General features: G+C 41.1%; 1 protein-coding gene across 1 annotated transcript; it reads left to right on the top strand.

The window, feature by feature from the left end:
• The first annotated feature begins 10359 nt into the window (after positions 1–10359).
• LOC128128204 (uncharacterized) lies at positions 10360–11934 on the top strand. Its single transcript, XM_052767121.1, has 2 exons — positions 10360–11502; positions 11587–11934. Exons 1-2 carry the CDS (start codon positions 10360–10362, stop codon positions 11932–11934), a joined length of 1491 nt encoding a protein of 496 aa, XP_052623081.1.

Raw genomic sequence — 11934 nt, 5'->3', positions numbered from 1 at the left:
TAGTTCTCTCACTCTTTCCGTCTGTCTGAGGATGATAAGTCGTACTCATATCCAACTTAGTTCCAAGAGCTTTCTGAAGGGACTGCCAAAACCTTGAGGTAAACCTGCTATCTCAATCGAAGATAATGGACACAGGCACACCATGCAGTCGGACTATCTCTTGGATGTAGATTTGCGTGAGTCTTTCCATCTTGAATGATTCTTTAATCGGAAGGAAGTGAGCAGATTTTGACAATCGGTCGACAATTACCCAAATGGTATCGTACCCACTCGGAGATTTGGGTAACTTGGTGAGGAAATCCATAGTAATCATCTCCCATTTCCACTCAGGTATCTCGGGCTGCTGGAGCAGACCCGAGGGCTTCTGATAGTCGACCTTTACTTTGGCACAAATCAGACACTTGCCCACGAAGGTAGCGATTTCGGCTTTCATGTTTGGCCACCAATATTGTTTATTGAGATCCATGTACATCTTATCTGAACCCGGTTGCACAGAGTATCTGGTCTTGTGACCTTCGTTCATAACAACTTCCCTGAAACCTTCGAACTTTGGGGTCCAGATTCGATCCATGAAATAGTAGACTCCGTCACCTCTTATCTCAAGTTTCTTATCCATTCCTCTCAAGGCTTCGTTCGAAACCTCTCTGGTTTTATGGCTTCCAACTGAGCTTCTCGGATTTGCACGGATAAGTGGGAATGGATGGTCATTGTCAGTTTCTTCACTTTGTGGCTTGAACTCTCCTTTCAGCTAAGGGCATCTGCCACCACATTGGCCTTGCCGGGATGGTAGCAGATTTCGTATTCATAATCACTGAGCAACTCTACCCATCTCCGTTGTCTCATGTTTAAGTCTTTCTGATCGAAGATATGATGTAGGCTCTTATGGTCGGTGAAGATCGTGCACTTGGTTCTGTAGAGATAATGTCTCCAAATCTTCAGTGCAAAGACCACTGCTCCTAGCTCTAGGTCGTAAGTTGTATAGTTAAATTCATGTGCCTTCAGCTGTCTCGATGCATAAGCAATAACTTTTCCTCTCTGCATAAGCACACAGCCTAAGCCCTGATTGGACGCGTCGCAATAGACAACGAAATCCTCTGTCCCTTCGGGCAGGGACAAGATAGGTGCGCTGCACAAGGCTCGCTTCAATGTTTGGAAGGTAGTGTCTTGCTTTTCACTCCAACAAAATGGTACACCTTTTTGTGTCAGAGTGGTTAGGGGTTTGGCGATTCTAGAAAAATTATGGATGAATCTGCGATAGTAGCCGGCGAGACCAAAGAACTGACGGGTTTCTGTGGGTGTCTTCGGTGCCGACCAATTCTTTATCGCCTTGATTTTGGACGGTTCCACGTGTATACCCTCCTCACTTATCACGTGACCTAGGAAGGTTACCTTCCGAATCCAGAATTTACACTTGGAGAATTTCGAGTATAGCTTCTCCGTTATAAGTGTTTCCAGCACTAACCTCAAGTGTTGTTTGTGATCTTCTTTGCTTCTGGAATAGACAAGTATGTCGTCAATGAACACGATGATGAACTTGTCTAGAAAGGGACGACACATCCGGTTCATCAGGTCCTGAACAATGTCGGTGCGTTGGTTAGACCGAAGGGCATCACTACAAACTCGTACTGCCCATATCGAGTCCTGAATGCTGTTTTGGAAACATCACTCTCATGAACTCGTAGCTGATGGTACCCTGATCTAAGGTCTATCTTCGAGAAATAGATGGCTCCCTGAAGTTGATCGAAAAGGTCATCAATTCAAGGAAGAGGATATCGGTTTTTGACGGTCAACTTATTCAGCTCACGGTAGTCTATACACATCCGAAAGGATCCATCTTTCTTCTTTACAAACAATAACGGGGCTCCCCAGGGTGAGGAACTCAGGCTAATGAACCCTTTACTAAGTAGCTCATTGAGCTGGTTGGATAACTTCTGCATCTCTGCTGGAGCTAAGAGATATGGAGACTTGGCTGTAGGATTTGCTCCGGGAATTAGGTCGATGCGAAACTCGACTTGGCGTTCGGGAGGGATTCCCGGGAGCTCTTCGGGAAAGACATTAGGAAAGTTGTAGTCTTCGGGGATGCTCTGGAGGTCTTTAACTTCCTGTTTCTCGTTTACCACATGGGCTAGGAATGCGCAGCACTCCTTTCGCAGAAGTTTTTGAGCTTTGATGCAGGAAATGATGCGAAGATTGGAGCTAAGTTTATCGTCGTAGATCATGAGGGTCTGGCCAGAGGGGAGATTGAGACAGATGGCTTTCTCGTAACAAAGGATATCAGCATGATTGGGACTCAACCAATCCATACCAATGATAACATCAAAGCTCTTTATGGAAACTGGCATTAGGTTAATGGGAAAGGAATGATCATTCAGAGTAAGGGTACAACCTATGAATATATTGTTAGCGTTCTCTTTCTCACCGTTATCCATCTCGATGGTAAACATTTCAATTAATGGTTGAGGATTAGGTTTAAGAAGATGTTTGAATGAATGGCTAACAAAACTCCGTTCAGCACCAGAATCGAAAAGGATGCAAGCATAAGAGTTGCGAGAAGGAACGTACCCGAGACAACGGTAGGATCGGCGACTGCTTCATCTCGTCCCATAGTTAGAACTCTCCCGGTGTTGCCAGTTTTTACTGCCTTGGGGCAGTTTTGCTTGAAATGCCCGACTTCACCGCAACCGTAACAGGCCTGACTGACACCTGCTCCGGAAGCTTGATTGGTTGGTTGGGCTAGGTTTCTACAGTTTCGAGCAATGTGGCCCTTCTTGCCACAGTTCTTGCAGAGTTTTTCATGACAAGGCCCGGGAGTACGATGGTGGTAATTGCACTTGTCGCACCAGGGGAGGGTACCAGTGTATCCACTAGTAGGAGCTTGAGTTGTAGGAGCGGCGGCAGGAGTTGTAGCAGCGTGAACTGCCATAGTTTGCTGTTTCTTCGAGGATCCTTGCGAACCCTGAACCTTCCATTTGTTCCAGAACTTCTTTTTATTTTCACCGCTCCCTTTAGCCGGTTCAGGAGCGGTGGCCACTTCCTCGAGATCGTCACCATGATTGATCAGAGTTTGCGCCAAGCATTTAGCGCTGTCAAATGTGTTTGGCTTCGTAGCCAAAACATTTCCCTTGGTTGGTTGGGTCAGCCGCCAGATAAATCTTTCAATCTTTTTGCTTTCCGGGGTAACGATTCCCGGACAGAGAAGCGCTAGGTCATCAAATCTGGAGGTGTAAGCGGCGATATCGGAAACCTTCATCTTCAGGTTCCAGAGTTCATGTTCCAGCTTCTGCATTTTGTCCCGTGGGTAGTATTCAGCAAGTAGAAGCTCTTTCATGCTCTCCTAATCCATAGCATTGGCTACAAGCAGGGTTAAGTATTTGACTCGGCCATTCCACCAAGTCAGGACTTTATCGATGAAAGTGCAGGCGGCGAACTTCACCTTGTCAGCTTTAGAACAGACACATATTTTGAAAATAGACTCGATTTTCTCGAACCATCGAGTCAGAGCAATAACACCTCCAGTGTCATTGAAGGGTGTGGGTTTCGCGTTCATAAAATATTTGTAGGTACACTCCTTCCGGTGTTCCTGACTACCTTCCTGGTTTTGGGGCTGAGTGCCACCTCCTGGCCCACCCAAACCACCAGGGTTCATTTGTGACATGGCACCAGCCACAGCAGTAGTAACAGCTGCTTGGAACATGGCGGGATCAAATGGAGAAGGTGGTGGAGGAGGATTGTTTTTCTTTGAGCTGGGTCTTTTCCTTGGAGGCATCTTGATCTAAAATGGTCAGTAAAGAGAGGATGATAAGTCCTCTGGATTGAATCAAGAGATATGGAACAAGAGATATCTGATTATGGCAGGTAAAGTGTTCTACTATGCGATACTACAGAAAAGCTACCAAAGCAAGGGAATTTATCGCTAAAGGAAATGAGTAGTAACACTTGAACGAGGATTTCTATGATGAAGTTGATTCTAGAAAATACTCCCATAGTATTTTATGTTTCGTTGTGACGATGACTCATTGTTTGGATATTTGGTAGGTTTTAGGCTTGCTGCACACCACAGTCACTCCCAAGCACATGTTGGTCGTGTCTCGAATGAATATAGTTGATTAGGCTATATTGACCCTAGACACGACTACATAACTGCACAGGTTTAACTACAGCGCACAACACCCAATTACTTATGTTTTGTTCTACTCAGGGTTACGGTTTCTGGCGTTTAGATATTCTTGTATACTTGGAGTAAAAATACTTATATTTTCAAAGTATACTTTTAGTTCAGAGCACTTCAGTCCCTTGGTGATTATAGTTATATACCATGTAAGGTTCGGTATACTTAGTTCACTATAAACAAGGGCTCTGATACCAATCTGTCACACCCCGAAACCAATGGCGGAAATGTTCCGGGGCAGAGGACATCATGTAAAGTATCACAACCAATGTACATAGCAAGCATAGTAAACACAACCATTACATTACATAGGAATATTTACATTCGCTTGAAAGCAAAGTAATACATGTTTTATATATACATCAGTACGAACAAAAGTAAAGACGAGACTTCTACACGCTTCGTCTTCTCCAAAAGAAAGCGGGATACCTGTCTAATGTGAACCTGAGAATACAAGCAGTTTTAGAAATATCAGCATAAAGCTGGTGAGTTCATAAGCAGTTTGTTTCTGGTAAAAGAATGTGTTTCCTTTGGTTTTATAAAAAGTTGTTTCCCAAGAAAATCCCATATTTTCTTATAAAAGAAGTTTGTCGATTTCCATAAGATAAGAAAAACCCTGGTTATCACCAGTAAGATAAGAAAACCATAAGTTATGATCCCTGGATTATCCTCCAGTACGAAAGTAGGTAGTTTTTATTACGTAAAACTATACGTTAAGATCCCTGGAATACCCTCCAGTACGAAAGTAGTTAGTTTTATTACATAAAACTATAGAAGAAAGAAAGAAAGAAATCCGTGACCAAAGTTAGTTTGTTTAATACGTATTGTGAGTCGTATAACCAATACTGATTTGACCCATGACCTCCTTGACGTTCTTCAGGCGTCGATTGATTTCCAAAATTTGTCACCCCAGGCATGCCCGCCTAACTGTAGCTAGCAAGTTAGGTGTGGAATTGTCAGTCCCGAATAGATCTATCCACAAATTTCACGTTCTCCCTCCAGGAGACTCTAGTTATACTTCTGGAGAGGATTTACTGGTACCCTGAAGGGTATAACGAAGACAAGTCTCACAAGCTAGTATTAACTAATTCACGGGATAATTGGTCATTATCGAGTTTCGAAATCGTTTGGAACAAAGTAGAGTATAAATAATTAAATACAAAGTAATTATTAGCATGATACTCTAGCTTAAACATGGATAAACTAAATGAGACATAGGTTATATATTGACTTTGCATGGAATCTGAATCCGTAAAACAAGTAAGAAAGATCCCAAATTATTCCCATAATAATTTGAATGGTTTGATAAGTCCCACGCTGTTTTGAAAACCATGTAATTATATTAAGAAAACGTCCCTTATGCTTCACATATTACAAAAGGGATAAAGTATCTAAAGTTTGTCAGAAAATTGTATAATTACATCAGTTTTTAAGTTACGAAAACCTTTATGATTTGCTTGTATCCCCCCCCCCCCTTAAAACTTGAAAAACTCGGAAAAAGTGTAGGGGTATGAACTCACCGGTCGGGAAATGTGTCGGATAGGATGCTAAGTGTCAGTTTAGGGCTTGAACACGCGTGAGGATCCTATGTAACATGAGGAGATACATAATTGTATCTAATTAGACTTTGAACTACTAATTAAGTAAGATAATACACTCTGAGGCGCGAAAACACTTTATCTCAAGTGTTAGGTATGATCTGGGTTGCATATAAGGGGGGTGTATGGCCTAGATAGGGAGTTTACTCTTCAAGAGTAAACTCTTAGGGGATATTACGGCCCAGAGACCATATCCCCATGAGTTTACGGCCGTAAACTCATGGGTGGTGTGTTCTTGGTTGCTCAAAGGCCTCATAACACTTGGGAAATTAAGCTAGGTTCATCAAGCTAGTCCACTCGTATGAATGAGATATAGTGGTTTCATCATTTGTTCTGGTATGATCGGCAATGGCCTAAAGGATAAATTTTGGGTTCTAGCACCAATGACACTAGGAGAGGAGCGGTAGCAGGAACATATGGGTGTTTGTGAGAACAAGATCGATGCGTAGGGACAAGGTTTGAGAACTCAAACCTTGAGTGAATGCTTAAGACCAATGTCTGCTTACTCATAAATGCAAGTCAAGTCTGGAAAGACCAGTCAAGTCTTAGATAATGTATTTAACAAATGATCAAGTCATTAAATGAAGAATAAGAGTAAATGATCAAAGTAAAGTTAATAAATGAAGAACAAGAAGAATGTTTGAAATAACTTAGTAAAGAGCCAAAAGTTGAGTGAAAGATCTGATGTTGACTTGTATTGAATGCTCCTTTAAATAGGAGTAAAGGTTACAACGAATTAACTAGAATGTTTACATAGGACCGGACAAAAGAAATGTTTCTGACATTCGGATTGTCCAAATAAGATAAAAGACTAAGTCCTATGAAACTTTACATCAATACAAGTACAAATATAATAAATACTCTAAGACAAAATAATGTTCTTTCGGACCAGAATTCATTCCGGACATGAGAGTCACTCCGGAATGCCTTTAGTCTTTGCTTCGTCTTCTCTCCTGGTCCGGACTGTGATCCAAACCACACTCCACTTCGGAACATACATACTTCGGAATGAGTAGATAGGATTGCTAGAGGTTCACATTCAGGTTCCAACAATCTCCCCCTAAATGAACTTAGCAATCCAGCAAGCTTAGTTCATTTCTTCCTTGATGAAGGTGTATGCTCTGAATAACCACTCTCAGACTTCTATGTACCATGCCATCTGACTTACAAACTTTGCCTTTACCTGTTCCGGAGCATCGAACTTGGATGCCCTGTATATGAACTTCTTCAGGGCTTTGGTCGGAACTAGATGTTTGTCAAGGACTCGGAAACAACCCTTCTTGTTAGTTTTCCTTGTGGTGTAGACAAACCCTAGAACTGGTTCTTCAATGGGACCATCAGCAAGGACTTCAGCTTCCGAAAGAACAAAGTCAATCTTGGCTAAAAATTGTTCAGTTCCGTAGAGGTGTGCAAGCTCATAATCACGTCGGCAGAATTCCACAATGTAATCCTTTAGAAAGCTTAGAGTGGCACGGTAAGATCCCATACTTATGTCATCCTTATGATTTCTCTAAAGTAGGCATCTAAGGTGAGAATGTCGTTTGGATTCATGGATGGGAAGTCCGCATCAGTAACAGTCCGGGGAGTAGGCTTGTTCCATAGGATGCAAAAACGAAAGAGAGGACAGTTGAGCTCAAATTTCGCGAGAATTTTTCTTCTGAAACCTTCCACTTTGGTGATCCTTTTCCTTGACCACACTTCCTTGAGAGGTTGAGCGTGTTTGGAGTAGAAGGTTTTGAGTCTATCTTTCTCTCTCTCTCTCTCTCTCTCTCTCTCTCTCTCTCTCTCTCTCTCAGTCTGGATAATCACCTGCGGATTGTCTGATGGGTGAAGAGGAGCACACTTAGTGCAAAATTTGCTGAAGGGAGAGAGGGGATGATCCAGCCGATCAGAGTCATTTGGAGAAATTTTGTAGTACATGCATGGGATTATTTCTTCAGCCTTAAGAATGCCTTCGCGGCAAAGAGGAGAGATGCCTCGCATTGGATCAGGATTATCTTTTAGGGCTTGGATCCGAATGATGTCATCTAATGCCTGGTTGATTTCTTCCTATGACCATCCAAGTTTTTGCTTGAGGGGAGGTCCGGAATAAAGGGCTTGTTGCTCGGTAGTCATAGGCTTTTTCCCTTTGTCTCTTTTTAGAGCTTCCATGACAAGCTTCATGTTATCATCGATCGTAAATTCCGGAGTGGGATTTTGAAGAGGTTCTTCCGGAATTTCATCAGGGATCCAGAGAGGGGAACCCTGGTCGATCAGAGCAATCTTTGGTTCCGGAATGGGAGGTTGCATGGAAGGAGTGGCTCGGAAGGCTTGTGCGGTGAGGAGAGATTTTTCCTTGGCCATTTGAACGGCCTTTTGAAAAGCATCTGGTAAAGAGGTTAGCCAGGAGATTGCATATCATATTTTCTTCTCTTCCTTAGTCAGAATCTTTGGAAATATCTTCTTTGGAGCTTCAAGGCCTAGAACTCCTTTGGTGGCGTACTTTTCTTCGTCACTATCTTCTTCATCAGCAAAGGAAATTCCTAGTAGTCCGGACACAATTTGGACTTCATCATCGAAATTCAATTCTTCATCTCGGAGTGTGGACTCTGAGGTAGGTTTCCACGGTTTACTTGGACCCTCTCCCTCTCTTGCATATGTGGTCCTCGGAACCAGTGCAAGTAACATAGTATCCTTGATATCGTCAAATTTGGAGAAGACTTTCTAAAGGCTCGTGTTAAGCTGAAGGGTGAGGGTATCATATGCTTTGGATGTTGGGGCTTGAGCAGCAATGTGTTTGAACATGTCATCGTGGATAGATATCATCTCATCAAACTTCCAGTTCAGAACATCAACGATATTCCAAGTTGAGCGAAGAAGTTTGATGAGGACTTTTTGAATTATGATGTGAATTTCATCCTTCTACTTGATCTCCTTCTCCAGCCTTTGAATTTGTTTCTCATGACGAATGTGGGTCTGCTTTATTAGGTCGTTGGTAGCAGCCACCAAGTCGTCATGGACTTTTAGTATGGAAGTGATTGTGTTGAGATACTGAAAGGGTAGACAGTACCCATGCATGCCTAGCAGTATGTTCATGATATGTTATTATGTGGTAGTGGTAGGGGTGAAATAGTCCCCAAAACCGGTTGAGATAAATCGGAGGGTAGGTCGGGCACCCAGATATGCCTGACAGGGGAAGCTCGGAAACCATGGTATGTCTGATAGGGGTAGGTTGGGCAACCTAGTATGCCTAACAGGGGTAGGTTGAGCACCTTGGTATGCTCCGTAGGGTAGGTCGGGCACCTATATATGCCTGACAGGGATAAGTCGGGCACCCCGGTATGCCTGACAGTATGTTATTCTATGGTATGTGGTATAATGGGGGAACTCACTAAGCTCCGTGCTTACAGTTTTAAGTTTTGGTTTTAAGTACTTCGTTTGTAAAGGAAGGAGTTGGCTCGATCGCAGCGCATCATATTATGTTTCTACACATGAGATCTTTAGTATTACACTCTGATATTGTTTTATGTTAACATGTTTTGATTATTGACACTTTGGTTTTGACATGGAATGTTATTATGGATGTTTTCTTATACTGTTGGTTTTATAATAACTTAATTAAAAATGAAATTTTTGGTCTTGAATTTTAGGATGTTACAAGTTGGTATCAGAGCCCTGGTTTGTGGGATTCGGACACACTCTCGGGTGTGTTTGGACTCAAATCTGGGGTTTGAAAGATTTTTTTACAAGAAATTAATTCTCTAAAAATTAAAATAAAGAGTGTTGATAAAGAACAAGGAGTATGATGTGTGCAATAAGCCGAGATCAAGTAAGTTTTTCCCAAGATGTTATGTTATGTTGTGTTGTGTTGTGTTGTGTTGTGTTGTGTTGCGTTGCGTTGTGTTGTGTTGTGTTGTGTTGTGTTGTTTTGTGTTGTGTTGTGTTGTGTTGTGTTGTGTTGTGTTTTGTTGTGTTGTGTTGTGTTGTGTTATGTTGTGTTATGTTGTGTTATGTTATGTTATGTTTTGCTATCTTATCTTATCTTATGTTATCTTATCTTATCTTATCTTATCTTATGTTCTCTTATCTTATGTTATGTTATGTTATGTTATGTTATGTTATGTTATGTTATGTTATGTTATGTTATGTTATGTTATGTTATGTTATGTTATGTTATGTTATGTTATGTTATGTTATGTTATGTTATGTTATGTTATGTTATGTTATGTTATGTTATGTTATGTTATGTTATGTTATGTTATGTTATGGGGTTTTTGTCATAAAAGCCCCCAAATTTACATAAAAAAATCGGTTATGCCCAAAATCGATTTTTTTTTACCACAGATGCCTAACATTTGCCCCTCATGTTTCATTTCAATGTTTTTTACCGGTTCCCCTTAAACACCCGGTTACTTCCCCATTTGCAACCGGTAACATTTGCCCGTCTCCTCTCCTCCGTTTCTCCTCTGTTAACAATCTCCACCCTCCCATTTTGGTGAAGAAAGGGTTTTTCAAGAGGTAAGAAATTACGGTCTGATCATGTTTTTTACGAGAAATCATCTCTATTAAGTCCTTACTTTTCATGATAATGGTTGCGATTGTGCAGGGTTAGAAATGGGTTCTTCAGACGATGGTTACGACAACCCATTTGCTGGAATTTACGAGCCATTTTCTGGGTTAAATGAGATGGATTTTGAGCTGCACGGGATTTACATGGATCATGAACCACGACAGGAGTTTGTATCAAGACTTGATAAATGTAAGGATCATTTTCTTAACATTCTACTTTGTGATGCGAACATTAGAAATGCAAGTATGACTGATGAGATGAAAGATCGAGTGGACCATGGTAATGATTTGCAAAATGATGAAGAGGCAGAGGAAGAAGTGACTAACAAATACAGAATACACGATCCAAATGTTAGGTGGGATAAGATGGAACCTAAGTTAGGGGACGTGTTCGAATCACCTGCACAACTAAAATTCTATGTGACAAACTATGCAGTAAATGGAGGGTACCAAATATACTTTCAGAAGAGTGACAATAGAAGAATTGTTGCAAGATGTGGTAAGAGACATGAAGATAATAAATGCCCTTTTAGACTTTATGCAGCATGGATGTATAATGACAGAACCTTTCAAGTTAAAGCAATGAATTCTGAGCATCTTTGTTCTAGAGTGTTTAAATTTGGGTCTATTGTTACCCCGGAATGGATTGGAAGACACTATGTAACTGAGATAGCAAATAAGCCCAAAGTTAAACTTAGGGAGATGATCAGTGACATCAAACAAAGATATAGATGTGTGGTATCTATAGGACAGGTTAGAAGGGCAAAACAGTGGGCAAAAGAACTGATTGAGGGTAAATTAAATGAACACTATGCAAGAATTTGGGATTATGCCCAAGAGTTATTGAGATCAAACCCTGGGTCTACATGCAAAGTTGGTGTTACTAACAATCCAGATGATAAGAATTATTTTAAAAGGTTTTACATATGTTTCAAGGCTTTAAGTGTTTGCTGGAAAATAGGGTGTAGGAAGGTAATAGGGTTGGATGGATGCTTCCTAAAGGGTCAGGTAAAAGGTGAATTACTCACAGCCATAGGTAGAGATGCTAATAACCAAGTGTTCCCAATAGCTTGGGTTGTTGTTGATGTGGAAAACAAGGATAATTGGACCTGGTTTCTGGAGCTTCTGAAGGATGATCTTGACCTTGGTACTGGTGTAGATTTGGTTGTTATTTCTGATCAACATAAAGTAAGTTCCCTTATAATTATAGTATACTTCAATTTGATTATTTCAATATGGTTATAAATTCTAAGATAATATGTATGTTCATAGGGTTTGCTTGAATCTGTTAAGGTTATTTTGCCACATGTGGAGCACAGGCAATGTGCTAGACACATTTATGCAAATTTTAATAAAGCTTTCTCTGGATTGGAGTTGAAGAAGCTATTTTGGGCTTGTGCAATGAGTTGTGTTGAAGGTGACTTCTTGAGAAACATGGAAAAAATAAAGACCATAAGCCCTAGTGCATATGAGTATCTAATGTCAAAAGAACCCAAAACATGGTGCAGAGCTTACATGAGTGTAGGGTTTGCTTGTGAGGCAGTGGAGAATGGTATTTCAGAGTGTTTCAACTCCATAATTGTAGAATCTAGGAAAAAAACCTTTGATTACAATGCTTGA

The sequence above is a fragment of the Lactuca sativa genome, chromosome 1 (genome assembly GCF_002870075.4).
Source record: "Lactuca sativa cultivar Salinas chromosome 1, Lsat_Salinas_v11, whole genome shotgun sequence".
Lineage (NCBI taxonomy): Eukaryota > Viridiplantae > Streptophyta > Magnoliopsida > Asterales > Asteraceae > Lactuca > Lactuca sativa.
Note: the sequence above shows the minus strand (reverse complement) of the source record. Positions and strands in the feature narration are given on the sequence as shown.